This window comes from Haliotis cracherodii, unplaced genomic scaffold, assembly GCF_022045235.1.
Source record: "Haliotis cracherodii isolate W230 unplaced genomic scaffold, xgHalCrac1.p SCAF_9, whole genome shotgun sequence".
NCBI classification, from domain to species: domain Eukaryota; kingdom Metazoa; phylum Mollusca; class Gastropoda; order Lepetellida; family Haliotidae; genus Haliotis; species Haliotis cracherodii.
The window spans coordinates 9,476,272-9,496,444 of record NW_027266343.1 but is presented as its reverse complement, the minus strand read 5'-3'; the positions used below and the strand labels follow the sequence as shown (position 1 = coordinate 9,496,444).

The following is a 20,173-nucleotide window of genomic DNA, read 5'->3' as shown; positions in this document are numbered from 1 at the left end:
GCCCAGTGGATGACAAATGAAATGGTATTGCGATGGCCAACACGATCAGGCCAAGGTCAAATTGAATGGTGATCGCAAGCGGAAAATCTCGCGCCGCGTTGCGATTGGGGGATATTTCATTTGAGTAGGCGTGTATCGAGCAGTTGTTACTTTCATGGATACCAACTTCTTTAATTCTTTGTCACAATGTTTCAGAGCCATTTCTAGCTCCTTCATGAAGTTACTCTCCATAAAAAGTGTTACGTATTCATGCTCTCCCTACTTCTAAATGCCTATCAAAGACAGTGCTCAAAAGAAGTTAAGGACTATCCGATTACACACGATGGCAGATTAACTATACCTGTGATATGAAAGAATCGGGTGTTCCTCAACTTCTTTTGAATTGTATATTTTTAATCGAATTCATCTGTGAACAGATGACAGTATATCTACGTTGCAGCTTCCTCAGCAGGGGTTTCAGTGATCAACGCACATATGTCCAGAAACTGGGCAATCATGTGACTCATCGGCACAAAAAAACATCCGTCACAGATTTTTTAAATCCAGGTCGTCGAGAGGCTATAATTCACCAAATCTGACAATTGCCACACATAACAGCTGATCTGTGGCAGGGAAGACAGGTAAGATATATGTTTGATACTTTCACATATATTGTGTCGTTCTAAATAACAATTTGATAAAAGTTATATATTGTGTTGCCTGAATCACATTTTTCATGTCATTTGGATATGGCACTTTTAACTGTCAAATATACTAGAATTATAACATCAGCGTTAATACCCATAACATCACGGAGTGATGTATAAACTCTTAGAATTCTACGTAATAGTTTAGGAGAGAACATCTGCTGTCGTGATGTGAATAATATATGAATCACGAACATATTTTATCAGCGAGCAAAATAATTATATAAAATGACAATGATAACATTACATTTAGGATATCATTGCCTTGCTCGGAACTTTATCAAAATAAAATTGTATGGAGACAATTGTCTTGTATGTCATCACATTTCTCCCACCTTCATTCATAGAGGAACACATACATGAAAAATCGCACGATATTAAATTTTCCTGACAGACTTGCCTAAAATGTTGCCTGATACTAGGGCCGTGTCGGGACAGCAGGTAATACTAAGATGGATTGCAGAATATTACAACGAAACCTGCGTATCTGGCCAAATATATCCTAATATCTACAAATGTATAGTCTTCAGTATTATGGGCCGGTGGCCTGAAGTACCGAATATATTTGTCTGTCTGTCTGTCTATTAGATGTTACGTCACACATCTAATGCAAAAGAAGTGGCACACCCAGGTGGGTATCAATAAATTACATGAAATTAAACCAACTATCGGTTATACCTTCTTTGGTTGTCAATCCAGATTTGAAGAGGTTATAATGCGACGATGTCGTATTAGCTATAGCAGGTACACACAAGAATATTTATTGAAAGGTGAGGATCCTCCATTTTGTATCCCTTGTGATGAAAGAATCATTGTCAAGCACGTCTTGCTTGACTGTGTCGATTTTTTCCCTCACAAGGGATAAATATTTCAAAGTGTCATCAATAACGGATCTTTTTAATCAAATACATGCTCCTTTAATCATTTTTTTTAAAGGAAATTGAATTAATTGATAAATTTTGATTTTTGACCAATTTTATAAATTGGTAGTATATGATCATTAACTGAGATTGTCAGTGGCTATATCCTCGAAGGGGGTTGAAGTAGCGTAAAATTATTGTCCCCATGAGGGATATGTAAGCCCACATGAATCAAAGTAATTTTATATCTGCCAGTATTTTAATCGTAGAATATTTGTTTGTTTTAAATATCCGACTAAACCCTGTCAATGGTCACCAGTGACTAAAGGGGTTGTGTAAATCCTGCTGAGGTCTCCATGCAGGTAGCAAAGGTACTGTAAGTCCCCATGGTCCTCAGTATGGTGACCTTACTTTAGTTGCTGATGATATATAGCCCGATTTTTATCTTTTGTAATGTTATGAATTGTCATATTTTATGGTTATGTACTAGTTTTAAACATATATCTGTGATAATATAGTTGTTTTACTGTCCTTCGTCGACAGAATTGTATACAGTTTCCATATATATCATTAAAGTCAAATTTTGTCTCGTCACGATATGGCTGCACTATTGCCGATGTGACGTTAAATATTAACTCACTCACTCACTCAACTGGCGTATGAACGGCTTTTTCAAAATAAAAAGTTCGTTAACAGTCTAACGTATGACGAAAACAGTCCTCTTATTTGATAGAAAAGCCAGTAATTACATCAACTGGAAAAGCAACTGGATGTTACATTCCTAATATCAGCTGATATTTGTGAATATATGCACTAGACATAAGATTTAATGACTAATAAAATTAATTTTAAGACCGCATATACCCTAAAACCGAATAAAATATGTCTTGGTATCATCTCTTGTGTATTAGATTATGGTAATGCCCTGAAATGTTATGGCGTTAGATTAGGAAGGAGAAACATTACAGTGTTTTATAATACTTGGGAACATGAGCAGTAAGATAAAGAAACATAAACATGCATGAAATGGTATAGGGAAAATGTTGAAAACAAATTGAATTTCATTTTAATACAAAATTATTGAACATAGTGCTTGTTGTGAATTCCTCAAAGTTTTGTTTGTTTGTTAGTAAAACTGTTGTTTAACGGGTATATTCCAGCTATATGACGGCGGTCTGTAAATAGTCGAGTCAATCCAGTGATTGACATCATGAGCAATACGGTGACTTGCATAAACCAGGTCACCGAGCCTGACCACCCGATCCCGGTAGTCACCTCTTAAGACAAGCATAGTCGCCAAGAATGGGTGGCTGAAGGCCTGTTCTACCATGAATCTTCACGGGTCCATTGACGCAGGGATTTGTGTAAAGTCATTCCGACAGCATACAATGATAATCAATGTCTCCTCAAAGTAATATAGTACGGTACTTATAGTACATGTGAGATTATACTCAGGTTATGGAGACGGATATGTTTCATCTATATATCAATCGCCATCAAACATGCTTGTCAAACATTTATTCATTTGCCAAAGAAAAACATTTTTTGAGTTTTGAGCAAAGGAAAATATTCTCGCCCATGAGCCTGTCCATAAGCGACATAGTTTAAAGTTTGAGTTTTCAAAAAAAGAATTTTACATATTTTCTTCCTTTTTATGTACCAATGAGAACAGAGACAGAGACTGGCCACAGTATGAAGAGTTTCTGGACTATTGGATTTCCAGAATTAAAATGGGACGTGTTTCTTTTCTTTTTGCGAGAGTACTATAAGGTCTCTTGCAAGTACGAACACACACCAAATCTAACAGGACTTTATTGAAATGTTTTTAGTCGCGTTGATTTACTTTACTTCAGTTTAATATGACATGAGAACTGGGACCGACATTTCGCTGACATCGCAGGCAATTCTCCAGCAGATTTCTATTTCACAAAACAGGTCGTACAGCTGTCAATTGATCTGTGAGCAAACTTCGAGAGTGGTCCCTTTGAACTACATGACAGCTTGTAACGTTATGATATACCTTTTATAAGCAAATCTATCAAATTGTTTCTTTTCAAATTTGCTCTTGAAGTTGCAGATTTCTTGCGAATTCAAATGTCGGATTCTTTACTAGAAAACGGCAACGGTCACTGGGCATGATAATCCAATCCATTTAGTGAGTGAGTGAAAATGAGTTGAATGCGATGCGTGTAGACAAACCTTTATGTTTTTGCCAAAGAAAAACATGAGTTTTGAGCAAAGGAAAATATTCTCGCCCATGGGCAGGCCCATGGGCCAATTCTCCTTCATATACATGGAAAGGAAGCAGCGTATCAAAACGCACCATTTTAAACTGTAATGCATGTTTGCATGAACATGTCATGGGGAAAGACCTGTTTGCAATATCCACGTGCTATTTTGGGGGACTGTGGGCAGTGATACCTCCTAATAAAATGCCTACTGCATTCAAACATTTATTAACCACTGTTTGTTCAATGGATCACAAACCTCGTGCAACAACTCAACGCCGTAAATAAAAACATTGACATCAGACGCCAGGAGGATGCAGTCTCCAGTCCCACGTCTGTAGCGACCAGAACTTGGATAAACACCACAGTGCATTATATGTGTCGCATGCAACTATGTATTTAATTGACAAACAGATAACAAGAACAAAATCACCGGCCCCTAGTGTGTTTTTTATTTTTCACTCCGTACCTACACAAATGGGGGAATATTGCTATTGCTACGTCTGAGACCTGTATCACTCCGGGCTTTCCTCCCACATTAAGCTGACACGCCGCGATATAACAGGAATACTGTTAAAAGCGGCGTTAAACTCAACTCACTCACTCCGAAAGAATTAATTCCGAACAGTATAAGTCTATAAAGCGGTATTCATTTTGTACTATCTAAACGCTTTATTATAATAAATATAAAGCACTTTCATCTAATGTAGTTTTCGTCTAAACCTGGTCGTGCGGGATACAATTAAACCATACACTACTAATACAGGTAGAGCATTTCGAAAAGCAGAGGCAAGTGAAATAATTGTTTTGAAAATCATTTGAATAATATTTATTACATCTACTCATGTAATGTATAAGGTTTCGCTTCAGCATATTGATATTAAATATATTAGTGACGATAAACTGTTTTGCATTTCTAAATGCATGGTGGGATAGGGGGAGAACGCAACTTTAATTAGATCACGAACAGCAGAATTCCTAGAATCATTTTCAGTTACAAACACAACAAAAACTAAATGGATTGCATATTTGGAGTCTAGGTTCATTCATTCAACGGCCACAATCAGAAATATTTCAGAAACCTCTCAAATTACTGTTTTTACTATAATTGTAATATGGACGATTCTATGATGCTATTGAGACCACAATGAGGTGTAGAATCACATCCAAAATTTAGGAAAAACAATATCTTACAGAGACAGAGACATTTGTGGATGAATGTGGATTGCCGCACGCAAAGACGCAAAGACTTCTGCGGGCTGTTGTCATGCTGGCAACTGGCCTCGAATGATGTTTATTCTCGTAAATCACGGCATTGATACAGAGATGTAAATGGATACAGGAATTAGATACAATAGGAGAAAACATGTCAGTGGAACATTTCCATACATGATCTTATATAACTCGCCAGTTTTAATAGAGTTGGCTTATAAGTAATGGACATCAAATGAGAGAATTTTATGGCAGAAGGATACATACAGTAGTATTGAGGCAAAAACTTGTTTCTAATTTCTGAGAGTTTTGGACATTCTAATAAAAAGTGCATTTCATCACATATCAAATTTTTACACAACGTACATTTTCTTTCCTCTCTTACATTATTATACCATCTTCCTGTTTTAAAGGGTGATCTATGATTTGCTGTTCTAAAACGAGCAAGAGAGATGCGTAAGGTGATTGGTAGTTCTGGTAAATAAGGAAGGCAAGAGTCAGCCTGCAGTGGCCAGTACAAAGGCGTGTGGATATTTTACAAGTACAAAATGAATTAACCTTACATGTATATAATCGTAATACCATGGATCTATAATACTCAGTTACTCAATCTGTATTTAATATTGATTTTTCTACGTTGTGTGTAATAACTGGCGATGTGGGGTCTGCAACGCGCGGGGCGTCTACGGGCTGTTGTCATGCTGGCAACTGGCAGGAGTCAGCTTGCAGTGGCCAGTACATGTACGTTTCATGTTTCACAGCGTGTGGCAAGCAGACCCTGGAACAAGTACAAAACAAACTCAAACTGTTGATCGATCCCGTTTAGGGCGTCCCACGTCAACGGCATCGAGCTCAAACAGAGAATTAAATGACTGCACACATTCATGAGACCACAGGAGTACGATTTACGATTAGTCAAACGATTAGATATCGTCTACATGAAGCTCATCATGCTCGAAGGTCACGTGTGGCGTCGCCGCTTGTAGCAGTTCCAACAATGTCTGGAGACTACCGTGGGACCTCGTTCTTGTTGTCGAACCACTTCTGGTATTTAAAGTGTCCTCCTTTATTCTTAACCCCGATTACAGCAACGCCGCACTCAGCAATATTCCAGCTATGTGACGGCGGTCTGTAAATAATCGAGTCTGGACCAGACAATCCAGTGATTGATATCATGAGCATCGATCCACGCAATCGGGATCGATGACATGCATCAACCAACTCAGCGAGCCTGACCACCCGATCCCGTTAGTCGCTTCCGACAAGCATAGTCTCCTTTTACAGCAAGCATGGGTTGCTGAAGACCTATTCTACCCCAGATCTTCACGGGTGTCACCGACTCGAGCGAATGGGAAGAAATGCGCTGAGACGTTTTTCGACAGATCCGATCATCTTCATTCGAGATGTTCAACCGATCAGAATGTAACCGCGACAAATGGTCACAATGTGACGCCTGGCTAATTTTGACACGTTTCGCTTGTTAGTGGTGGTAAACATGAACATACGATTTGATGAAACTGTTTTGGCACATATTCATTAACTCATGCAGCTGGAACACAAACAAACATTATTTCTGTGGAAATATTGCCTGGAATACATTAAACATATATATGCAACTTCAAAATAAGTGGGGGCACGGGTGGCCCAGTCGTCTGAGGCGCCGCGATTCGCTGCGCAGAGTTGCGTCCCTTGGGCAAGCCAGAATCCTATGATTGTGGGTTCGAATCCCGGTTCCCCCCGATATTGTTTCTAGGTTTGTCAGCACCATACCCGTGGTCGTGGGTTTCACCGAAGTGGTAAACGTCTGAGACCTGCATCACTTCGGGCTTTCCTCCCACATTAAGCTGACACGCCGTGATATAGCTGGAATACTGGGCCGTCTGTTAAAAGCTCACTCGCTCAAAATAAGTTATATACGATTTTTTAAATTCCATAATCAGTAAACTACGGTTATAACGAACTCAAATGGGCTACTTATTTTAGTTCGTTATAACAGAAGTTCGTTATAAGCATATTTACAGCATATAGACAGCAAATGGACGAGGCCAAAAAAAATAAGTTCGTCAAATACGTCAGTTCGCGAGTTCATTATAAGCGAGTTCGTTATAAACGTAGTTTACTGTATAGGTAAATAATACTTTTGTTTTTTTCTGTATGTTGTTTACGCCAGGGCACGATGTTACTTCTACTATTGTTTGGATGCCATCTGATGGTTGCCATGGCTGATCATAAAATAGGTGGTGATTTGGCTGCATACTTCAACCTGACGGATAGTCAGCTGGATGCAATCAGATTAGAAGCTCTGGCAATATTAAAGAATGAAACTGATTTACAGGACAGCTGCGACGATCTAGGTAAATATATATATATATATTAGTTACCGTATTCGACACAAGCAGCGCCCAGGGCGCTCTTAAAATTAGAAATAGGGGGCTTTTATTAGAATATTATTTTGGTGAAAAACAACAGAGTTGAAAGATCGTAAATTTCGTGGTTTATGCTGACAGCCTGAAATGTTTATATACGACAGATATATCTTTCCAGAATTTAATTTCTATAATTAAGGATGCATATAGCACACGTATTATACGCGAATAAATAAGTCTTGTGTACATTGAACAATCGGAAGGGGTGCAAATATTAGCAAATGTCGCCGTGGGCGCTTATGACGTCGAATACGGTATATATGATCACAATGGTTTAAATAATACACAGCTGATGTTACTTGGTCTTACTGCCTTTAAGATTAATATCGGATGTAAAATGAAGTATACCGAGTTGGCATGTTATGTAATTGAAAATTACAGTTATATTTGGGTTGATGCCTATGTCATCATAGCGCATTCATGCAACACTTTGAAAAATGTGTACTGTGTGTGATTAATTTTGTGTAAATATAAATTGGTTCAATGATGATTTGGGTCTGGTGAGAATTTGCAGTCACATGACCACTATCATGTTTAAAAAGTTGTAAATTTGTGTCGAAAAAGGCAAATTTATTGATTTACAAAGATGAAGTTCTAAGATACCCATCATCAGTTGTCATTTCATTATGCGAATAGTTTAATATTTTTATGTGTTTAAGTAAATTATTTTTTAACAAATAAGACGATGTAGAAGTAGTTTTTGAGCGCTTACTAAGTTTACTAAGAGTCGTTCATTTCTGTTAGATATAATATCGCTAATTTAAGATTTAATATTCAGTTGAAAATCAAACATGATGAAATCAACTGAGTTTCTTTTCGAGTTTCGCTCCTCGTGGGCTCGGGTGGCCCAGTCGTCTAAGGCGCCGCGATTCGTTGTGCAGAGTTGCGTCCCTTGGGCACGCCAGAAACCTATGATTGTGGGTTCGAATCCCGGTTCGCCCCGATTATGATTCTAGGTTTGTCAGCACCATACACGTGTTGGGTTTCACCGAAGTGGTAAACGTCTGACACCATACACGTGCTGGGTTTCACCAAAGTGGTAAACATCTGAGACCTGCATCACTTTGGGCTTTCCTCCCACATTAAGCTGACACGCCGCGATATAACTGGAATACTGTTAAAAGCGGCGTTAAACCCAACTCACTCACTCACTCCTTTGCTCCTCAGTTTAGGTACGGATGGTGGCTTCATATAGTTTCCTCACAATAAAGATTTCTCTTCTGACATGTCTCGAACCATTGGTTAAGATATGAGTGTGTGTTCACGTTTGAGAAAATAGCACAGGTTTTATTTCTATTAACGTAGCTTTCAGTTTGATAACTACCTACTGATTCAAATAAATAATAAATGTAAACAACAGGATGATTTACAATTATCTAATTTTGTTTCTATAAAATCAATAATATTTCTTAACAAGGTTAACGTGGAACGTTATTATAACACTATTTGTATCAACGAGACACGTAGCCACTTCAATAAAGATTGCCTCGTGATTTCACAACTGGTGAGATCTATCCTAATACTATATGTGGGCGTTCATGTAAGATCGATAATAAAATCAATGTGTGGTGCAGATGAAGCTGCGAACACAGCAGGCTCTACTATACAACAGCACAGCTCCATCACCTACACCTCCCTCGACAGCACTCGCCGGGGAGAGAAACATCGGCTCAACGTCATCATATCGACGCTTATTTTAAAACTGTGAGTTTATTTGTCCTATGCGCTAATATAAGGACATTATCATTATGTATTTTCAGATTTGCTGTAGTCTTGTCACAATTTCAGCCGATATGCAAATATGGCCATAATAACAACAATGATAATTTCACATACTGGTTATCTAATCGTGAACATAAAATAAGCTATAGGTAACGATACGAAATTTGTATCATCGATCAACGCTGATATGCAACACACACGCCGCCAAGTTTATTGTCAGCCAATCAGGATACAGTATACCGCTAGCGTCTTGTATTGTTTAATGTTAATGGTCTGTTTATGAAAACAACGTTGCCTGATTAGCCACTCTTATACCACGGAATCACTTCAAGCTATACACTCTCATACCAAATCCTAATCGTGCTTCCTAACTGGATGTCGACTGGCAAAAATATATCGCATTTCAAACAGTTTTTTTACTTGTATCATATGTTCCCATGTTTATAAATGGTCAATTGGCCTGCCTTTGCATGTGTTTGTGATTAACGTAATCAGAATCGTACAATGACCTCGTTTCTCATGACAATGGAAAGGGTTTTGTCTTTTTCAATTACAGAGTTCGTCAATTAGGTGAGGTACCAAAGTCAATTTTGGAGGAAGGATTTGGACCCGAGGTCATCTGTGACGTGGAATACACATGCAACACGAAATCCCCCTTCCGGACAGCCGATGGCCATTGCAACAACCTCGAACACACATCGTGGGGGAGGTCGTTTATTCCAATGAGACGATGGATGACTCCGGTATATGAGGACAGTACGTCTCTTTCATCGCCTTCGCCTCCTGGGGGGGTGGGGGGGGGGGGGTAGATCGTTGCTCATTATGTCAATCACTGGATTATCTGGTCCAGACTCGTTCCAGATACAGTTTTGAAACGAACCACAGACCCCAGCATATGTGAGTGTGGGTTCCTGAACAAGTGCATGCTTGAGTTTGGAGATTTTAACTGTATTTCAGTCACATCATGGCATGTCAGTTAACGTGGGAGGAAAGTAAACATGCACAGACTTTAAATAGTTCGTGTCGGAGATTTTTATACCCCGCCCCGAAGTGGAAGAGGGTGTTGGTATGGGTGCTGTCCGTCCGTCACGTTTCGTTTCCGGAGCAGAACTCAAAATCCACGAGAGATATTTTAACCAAACGTGGCTCATAAATAGTTCTAGTGGTTGACTGGTGCCGTTTGTTAGTTTAGGATTTTTTAAATAAAACTTTTTTTTCGAGTTTTCAAAGCAACCGGACATATTGGCTGGGGAATTGCGTATTTCAGGATTGTTAGTTTTGTTTTCAAGTTTTGTTTATGTGTACTCTGTGAAATTAAAGGTGAATTTACAATTTACTTTGAGTATAGATGTGTCGAGCCCGAGAAAGTTTGCCGAGTCGGGAGCGCCTAATCTGTTACCCAGTGCTCGGACCGTCAGCACTACCGTCCACATCCCTTCAACAGACGCCGACCTCAGCGCCAACTTCACCGTCATGTTGATGCAGTGGGGTCAGTTCCTGGATCATGACATCACCAGTACTCCCATTCAAGAGATAAGTCATCCTGGATGTAAGTTGGAAGTACATGTTTCAACGACCCGTGAAGATCCGGGGTAGAATACGTCTTCAGTAACCCATACTTGCCGTAAAAGGAAACTATGCTTGTCGTAAAAGGCGACTAACGGGATCGGGTGGTCAGACTCGCTGACTTGGTTGATACATGTCATCGATCCCAATTGCGTGGATCGATGCTCATGATATTAATCTCTGGACTGTCTGATCCAGACTCGAATATTTACAGACCGCCGGCATATAGCTGGAATATTGCTGAGTGCGGCTTTAAACAACAAACCAACCAACCAACTATGGTGAATCAGATAAATTTGATATGAGAATCATTGTGTGTTTTGGACATTATGTTTATAGTGTTTCCGCGACTGCTTTCAGCCCTCCGATGTTTTGATAGCGTTGGAAGTGTTGGGTCAAATCCAATTTTTTCAAGTGAATAAATTCTTTTGCTGTTTATAACGTTTGTTTTTTTCAGGTAGCCATTCCTCCACGGTTGCTTGTTGTGAAGGCCTTGCTGAAAGTGGAGGCGTACCACAGGACGAATTAGATAAAAGGTAACTTATTTTCTTTTTTGAACTTTGACATAGTACTCAGGAAAGTGTTTTGCAGTAAACTACAGTTAGAACGAACACAAATGGACCACTAATTTAAGTTCGTTATAACCGTAGTTCGTTATAAGCATACATACAACATCTATACAGCAAATGGCGGGGACCAAAAATTAAGTTCGGAATATCCGACAGTTCGTTAAAAGCGTGTTCGTTATAAACGTATTTTACTGTACTTACAATATTCAATACGTGTGTGTACAGGACGTCGGATGCCTTAGGGTAAGGTTCAAACAAGGCCCCTAGTACTTTATTGTTTGTCGTAAGGTTGTCCAACACAGTGACAAAGTTGATTGCGTGTCATCACGCTGCTATTAACCTATAGTATTGTTTTACCAATAGCGGCCCGTGAAGATCCGGGGTAGAATAGGTCTTCAGCAACCCATGCTTTCCGTAAAAGGAGACTATGCTTGTCGTAGGAGGCGACTAACGGGATCGGGTGGTCAGGCTCGCTGACTTGATTGATGCATGTCATCGTATCCCGATTGCGTGGATCGATGCTCATAATGTCAACCACTGGATTGCCTGGTCCAGATACGATTATGTACATTCCGCCGTCACATAGCTGGAATATTGCTGAGTACGGTGTTAGAAAACAAACAAACAAAACAATATTTACAGGCCACAATGATAAAAGTCACAAACATATAGTTATATGTCCTTTTCATAATACCAATTGCTATTTCACAAGGACATGTATATATGCGCCGGAAAGGCATTTCTAAAAACTGTATCTCTCTGACAACAAGTACTTGTTTTCGACAGACCCCAGTGCCTTGCTATTGACATCGTGCAGCCTGACAGACGCTTCAATTATACTTGTATGAATTTTGTGCGCTCCGTGCAAATTGAGAACGCCAACTGTAAATCAGGTATGAATTTCAATTACAGCTTGTTTGGTTGCATTGGTGTCAGTACATTGCAAGTCTATTGGGTTTTAAGGTTTCCAGAGGAATAATGTTTGTTTGTTTTTTAAGGCCCTACTGAGCAATATTCCAACTATATGACGGCGGGATTATAAATAATCGAGTCTGGATCAGACAGTCCAGTGATTGACATCATCAGCGTCGATCGACCCAATTGGGATCGATGACATGCTTCAACCAAGTCAGCGAGCCTGACCACCCGATCCCGTTAGTCGCCTCTTACTAGAAGCATAGTCGCCTTTTTACGGCAAGGATGGGTTGCTGCAGACCTATTCTACCCCAGATCGCCACGGGTTCCAGAGTTATTAAGAGTTGATGAGTGAGAATAGCCTACAACCCGGAGTTAAAATGAGTCGATCGGTGAGAATATTCGAGTTGTAGGCTATCAAAAGGTAAACTGAAGGATGCGAATATCTGAGTTTTAGGGTACAAAACTTGAAACGAAGGACGCGAATACCCGAGCTATATCGTACCAATATGGTACCTAAACTAAAGGATGCGATTACCTGAGCTATATCGTATCAATGCCTGAACTGAAGGATGCGAATACGTGAGCTATATCGTATCAATACAGTACCTCAACTGAAGGATGCGAATACCCGAGCTATATCGTACCAATACGGTATCTAAACTGAAGGATGCGATTACATGACCTATATCGTATCAATGCCTGAACTGAAGGATGCGAATACGTGAGCTATATCGTATCAATACGGTACCTAAACTGAAGGATGTGAATACCTGAGCTATATCGTATCAATACGGTACCTAAACTAAATGATGCGAATACCTGTGCTATATCGTATCAATGCCTGAACTGAAGGATGCGAACACCTGAGCTATATCTTAACAATTCCTGAACTGAAGGATGCGAATACCTGAGCTATATCGTAACAATACCTAAACTGAAGGATGCGAATACCTGAGCTTTATCGTACCAATTCCTGAACTGAAGGATGCGAATACCTGAGCTATATCGTACCAATGCCTGAGCTGAAAGATGCGAACATCTGAGCTATATCCTAACAATTCCTGAACTGAAGGTTGAGAATACCTGAGTTGACGGTTCTGCAATGACTTGATGCTGATGAAACATTGCGTACCTGTAATCTCGTTTGTATCATTTCATACTTCCAGGGGGGTCAGGGGAGGCCCAGTCGTCTAAGGCTATTCCCTTTGACACGCCAGAAACCTATGATTGTGGGTTCGAATCCCGGTTCGCCCCGATTATGTTTCTAGGTTTGTCAGCACCATACCCGTGCTCGTGGGTTTCACCAAAGTGGTAAACGTCTGAGACCTGCATCACTTCGGGCTTTCCTCCCACATTAAGCTGACACACTGTTATATAACTGGAATACTGTTAAAAGCGGCGTTAAACCCAACTCCCTCACTCACTCATACTTCCAGCCCCTGTAGAGCAGATGAACCAGATCACAGCCTACATAGACGCCTCACAGGTGTACGGGTCGTCACAGGAGGAACAGAACAGACTACGGACATTTGTTGACGGTGAGTTTTTTTAAGGACAGCCCGTTTGATATTCTCTTTTTTAATCTACTCAAGCGTTTCTTTAAAAAGTAAAATCGCTCACTGGACATGGTAAATAATCCGTTGTGATAAAATTGTTTGGTTCTAACTTTCTGAGGGAAAAATATTTATGTTTTGAAGCCTAGAAACAATATTCTGTCGATAACAACATAGCAACGACGTCCTGCCAAGCTGCTTATTTGTTTATATAATCCAAAGGGTAACAAAACGGTTACTTATAATGTTTATTTAGTCATTCGTTTTTGTTTTTTCTTTGCTATCAGGAAAAATGAGAACTGTAGACGACGAATTCCTGCCAGAAGACACGGAGAATGAAGAAGCTTGTAGGACTCAGACCTCGCCAGATTACTGCTTTCTTGCCGGTGAGTGTAGCGAGGGGATGTTTGTTTGCTTGTTTGCTTGTCTGTTGATCTGGACCAGACAACCCAGTGGTTGATATCATGAGCATCGATCTACGCTATTGGGATACGATGACGTGCATCAACCAAGCCAGCGAGCCTGACCACCCGATCCCGAATCGCCTCTTACGACAAGCATAGTCGCCTTTTATGGCAAGCATGGGTTGGTGAAGACCTATTCTACCCCGGATCTTCACGGGTCCTGTGAAGGAGTGAGTAAAATGGGTGTTACGCCGCCTTGAACTGAACTGTTACATTCCGGCGCATCAGTTTGACCACTTTAATGAAAACCTTAAACAGCTGCGTTGTTGCTGACAAACTGTGAGGCAATACAGTAAACTACGGTTATAACGAACTCAAAGGGACTACAATTTTTAGTTCGTTATAACCGTAGTTCGTTATAAGCATATATACAGCATAACTACAGCAAATAGTCGGTACTAAAAAGTAAGTTCGTTATATCCGTCAGTTCGTTATAAGCGTGTTCGTTATAACCGTAGTTTACTGTATCAGGACCAGTCTAGGATTCTAACCCAGTTGTAGATTCCAGGAACGATAAGGGATGAAATTATGCTTGAAATGGGCTTCAATTATTGTGATCACTATTGGAATCGAACTCAGGTGTTCGACGAGACATGCGACCGCTATAACCATTTTGCTACGCCGCAAAATAATGTTCAAGCGACCTTAACCCATATGGGGCGGTGGGGTAGCATAGTGGTGAAAGCGTTCGCTCGTCACGCCCGGATTCGATTCCTCTTATGAGTGGAATGGATGAAGCCATTTCTGGTGTCCCCCGCCGTGATATTGCTGGAATATTGCTAACAGTGGCATAAAACAATACTCAGTCACTTAAACGCACAATCAATCACAAGTTCTCTCCTGATAATTGACACTCTGTAATGACGTAAATTGTAATAAGTTATTACAATTTACCGCATTATGAGTTACAATTTACCGCAGTATTACATTTTACCGCAGTGTTATTGCATTTTACCGCAGTTTAATACAATTTACCGCGTTATTACAATTTACGTCGTAACACACTCTCCTACCCAGAGTTCCATGCGACCAGCAAATTAGCACGTGGCAGTGGTGTTCTGCTCAGTCACCATTGCGCCAGAGTGTGGATCATTGACTGTTGTAATGTCGAATGGATCGCAACTAGTCGTCACTATGGCAAGCCGTTTTCACATTTATTACGAAATTGCAGATATCTTCAATTGTTTTAAAGATATCTTCAATTGAATTGAAGATATCTTAAATGCAGATAATTGTCGATACCTGCAATAAAATTCAAGATATCACGAAATGAATTAAGGATATGGCGAAGCGTATTACTGATATCTTGAAAAGAATTGCAGATATCTTAAATTCGATTATTGATATCAAAATATGATTAAACGATATCAAACGCATGTTTTGTTATGATGTCAATAATTCAATTCCTGATATCTTGAAACCAAATACAGATATCAATGATTAATTATTGATATCTTCAATTGTTGCCATTATTAAAGATGTTAATTAATAATATTACTTAAATAAGATTACTGATATCAATAATATAATTAAAGATATCATCGAAATTATTTATGATATCTTTAATTGGAATTTTGATATCAGTAACGGTCATAATTAATGATATCTTGAATTGAATTAAAGATATCTAATTGAATTAAAGATATCTGTAATGCACTTGTGGATATGTATAACTTATTTCAAGATTCACTAGAAGGGTAATTGTTTAATGATATCTTAAATACATTTAGAGATATCACAAACTAATTTGTTGATATCACCGTAACATTTCAAGATATCAGTAATTGTATTATGGATATCAGAAATGAATTTAAGATATCTTTAATTATTTTTTCATGTCTTCAAAATATTATTGATATCTTTAAATAAAATACCGATATCTTTAATGCAATTGAAGTTATCTGCAATTCCGACTGAACGTGAAAATGGCTTGCCATACGTCACTATATAATTCTTCTTCTAGGTGACCATCGGGTGAATGAGAACCCTGGGCTGCAGAGTATGCAAACCACTTTCGTGAGGGAACACAACCGTTTGGCCACCGCCTTGAAGGACCTGAACTGTCACTGGGGGGATGAGAGGATATTCCAGGAAGCCAGGAAGATCGTTGGGGCCTACGTGCAGGTACCATGGTTATTGTATAAAGGTAGTACTGTACACAGGCACAGTATCTGGTGTTGGGGATGAAATACAAAAATATTTGGAATAGGCCCGTATACAGTCTCAGACCTACCCATTAATATATGAATTCTCTGTCCCTTTTGACACCAATGTGATTGACAAGATTCAGAAAAAAACATGGCAAATATGCGGACCTCTCTTTCGAAATGTCACGCTTGCATCCCAGGGACCAAGTTGTCCGACTACCCATTGTTCGCGGTGCCTTAGGTTTGGTACCTCCCAATCTGTTGACTGACATTGGGAGAGCACCCGGTTTTGCTACCAGGAATACAGCCCTTCTGACAATCTGGGAAATTCAGAAGGCTGCAGTGTTGGGTTGGGGAGTCTTCTCATTCATCGAAAAGTTTGGGTGGGTTAGACTATGCAGCGTCCCCCCCCCCCCCCCCTTGAAATTCCGGGTTAGAATAGGTCACCAGCAACCCATGGCCATGCTTACCACAAAAGGCGACTATGCTTGTCGTAAGAGGCGACTAAGGATCGGGTGGACACGATGTCATCGATCCAAATTGCGTGGATTGATGTTCATGGTGTCAATCACTGGATTGTCTGGTCCAGACTCGACTATTTACAGACCGCTGTCATATAGCTGGGATATTGCTGAGTGCGGCGTGAAACAACAAACAAACAAACTATTAACATGTCCAAATCCATTTCTGAACTATTTTAAAGAAAATAACCTACGGAGACTACCTGCCTATTATCAACGGAAATCAGATGAATGCGCATGAACTGACGCTCGAGACGTCAGGATACTCCAACGTCTACGATAACGAAACCGATGCCAGCATCAGGAACGCCTTCGCAACAGCCGCCTATAGGTTTGGTCACTCCATGGTCCGACTATTCTTATCTAGTTATAGTCCAGCATATGACAGTCTTGGGCAAAACCAACTGAGGGAAGTGTTCGATAATACCCATCTTATTATAAGCGAAGAGAACAGAACTGTCGGTGGCTTTCTGAGGGGCTTGGTAACAGAATGTGTACAATCCGTAGACGGTAAAGTATCTCAAGAGTTGACCGATCACCTGTTCCCTGACGGTAACAGAAGCATGGACCTTGTATCGCTCAACATCCAGAGAGCACGTGATCACGGCATACCCGCCTACACTAAATGGAGGACGTTCTGTGCGCTTCCTGAGGCAAATGATTTCGACGGCTTGTTGACGACCCATTCGAATGCCTCTACTGTCAAGCTTGCGGCAGCATACGAGTAAGAACCTGTGAAGAACCGGGATAGAATAGGTCTTCAGCAATCCATGCTTGCCGTAAAAGGCGACTATGCTTGTCGTAAAAGGCGACTAACGGGATCGGGTGGGCAGGCTCGCTGACTTGGTTGATGTATGTCATCGTATCCCAATTACGTAGATACCCGTGAAGATTCCGGGGTAGAATAGGTCTTCAGCAACCCATGCTTTCCGTAAAAGACGACTATGCTTGTCGTAAAAGGCGACTAACGGGATCGGGTGGTCAGGCTCGCTGACTTGGTTGATGCATGTCATCTATCCCAATTGCGTGGATCGATATTCATGATGTCAATCACTGGATTGTCTGGTCCAGACTCAATTATTAACAGAATGTCGTCATATAGCAGGAATATTGCTGAGTGTGTCGTAAAGCAATAAACAAAAAACAAACAAATTTTCTGAAATTCAGAGTGCATATTCATAACAGATGGCTCATGCCATCAATCACGCATTAAGCTGACACGTCGTGATATAACTGGAATACTATTAAAAGCGGCGTTAAACCTCACTCACTCACTCACTCGTTCCAGGCATGTGCGCGACATTGACCTGTGGACCGGGGCACTGACTGAAGAACCTGTAACAGGTGGAGTCGTCGGACCAACATTAGCCTGCCTCCTCGGGAGACAATTTGAGGCTCTCAGGAAAGGAGACCGATTCTGGTTTGAAGAAGACAATGACTACGCTAAATTCTCCCCCGGTTAGATTATAACACAATTATTAGTTTTTTTCCGGAATATATAAACTGACGGCCAAAAGATAGTATACCCTTCTGTTCGATGGTAGCTAAATTTGAAACAAACGAGATGTGAGATTGATACGAGTATCATAGTTGTGTTTTGGACCTTAAGTTTGCAGTGTTTCGGCGACTGTCTTTAGCCTCGTAACGTTTTGATAACGTTTGTTTTTGTTTGCCAGTTTTCAAGTGTATACTTTTTTTGCTCGGAAGTGTATATATTTTTGCATCATATGCTGTCATAACAGAGACAGGACGTGATGTTAAAATGGGTACTGAGATGCTTATCTTACGAGAGTACGTACAAAGCACTTCCTGACAATGCACTTTCACGAATTCTATAGGTAACAAAATATGCGGCTGGTGTGCATGCTTCCAATGTGGCATACCATGCGGTATTCTTGGGTGTGTGGGATTTTAAAATGTATCTGTTCTCGAAAATGTTGACACAACAGTGACGAGTTATATCTCCACCCCGTGCCCCTGTGCCCCCTCTGTGCGTGCGTGCTTGCAGAATGAGGTTTACCTAAACTCACATTTAATTCCCAGGAGTTCCATGATTTGGTGTTGATAGACGAATCATAACCGATTCCAATCTTGAACCAACGATGGGTCGGTCATGGTATGGCCACGACGTGATTATTTTGTCATGTCGTGTTCGAGTTAGCACGTTTCTCGTGTTATCTTAAGCTCTACGCTGTATGTGGCGCCACGATTACTAATTATGACGTCATGTCCGGTGACATCATATGAAATGCCAGTACGTATACAAAGATAAAAAAAGCTTCAGAGAACTGAAGGAATATGATCTAGGAACAGCATTTAAAACTAATTCCCGGGCACAACGCACAGCTTCTCGACAATATTTGAAGTTAGGGCGTCATTTGAAATGCCAGTCAGTACAAGGATAAAAAAGGACAACAAAGAACTTATGGAATATTATTGAGAAAATTCAGTAAATTAATTAATTAGGATATTTTTACAATGAATGTGTTACAGGAAGTCAATGTATTTTGCAGATCAACTGGCTGAAATCCGCAAGGCAAGTTTGTCCCGAATATTCTGCGATAACACCGACACTGTCAGTATACAGGAGAATGCTTTTGTCAAGGGTGATAAGTAAGTATTCCTGTTAAGATCCTTCATAATATTATGTTTTTTTCTCATGATCAACTTCAGAGGGAGCGGTCGGTTGGAAGAAAAACACTCACTTTGCTTTATGAGAAAAGTCTGTTGTTTAAGATACATGTATATGCAAAACTTAATATAACTGATCGCATATTGTATTCTATTCGAAATGCAACGACTGTTATATCAGTGTTGAGAGCTTTCAACAGGAAACAGAAAATGGCGTAGGCTATTGTACCCATGTCGGGAATCGAACCCGGGCCTTCGGCGTGACGAGCGAACGCTGTAACCACTAGGCTACTCGACCGCCCCTAAATTACATATAAGGCTACATCATGTCAGAGTAGGGGGAGTGGACAGCCTGTCTTTATCTCAGCTTGTATAACCCAGTTCAGGTGAGCTAAATAATTATTCATAACTCATATTGTTCATAACTCCTCCTTTCAGGGTGCCCTGCGGCTCCCTGGAGACGGTGGACCTGACCCCCTGGAAGGAGGTACTGGGGGCATGGACCCCTTGGGCACCATGGGGAAACTGTCACGATCATGTCCAGACACGAGTCCGGGCCTGTTCACCCTGCAACTGTGGTTGTGATGGTCCAAACGTTGACAGTCGTTACTGCCGTTGTTAAGTCCTGTTACGGGTCTCTTGTACCTATCTAGGCACTCCGCGCGTGTAT

General features: G+C 40.4%; 1 protein-coding gene across 1 annotated transcript; it reads left to right on the top strand.

Moving 5' to 3' along the window:
* Window positions 1–593: 593 nt before the first annotated feature.
* LOC139451704 (salivary peroxidase/catechol oxidase-like) lies at window positions 594–20,125 on the top strand (the record flags this gene model as incomplete). Its single annotated transcript, XM_071233022.1, has 14 exons — window positions 594–620; window positions 7,157–7,340; window positions 8,987–9,116; window positions 9,691–9,890; window positions 10,483–10,683; window positions 11,158–11,236; window positions 12,056–12,162; window positions 13,624–13,725; window positions 14,028–14,126; window positions 16,168–16,328; window positions 17,055–17,596; window positions 18,161–18,330; window positions 19,386–19,485; window positions 19,942–20,125. Coding segments are annotated over 14 exons (2,286 nt in total), but the record flags the coding sequence as incomplete, so codon positions are not given.
* Window positions 20,126–20,173: the final 48 nt, after the last annotated feature.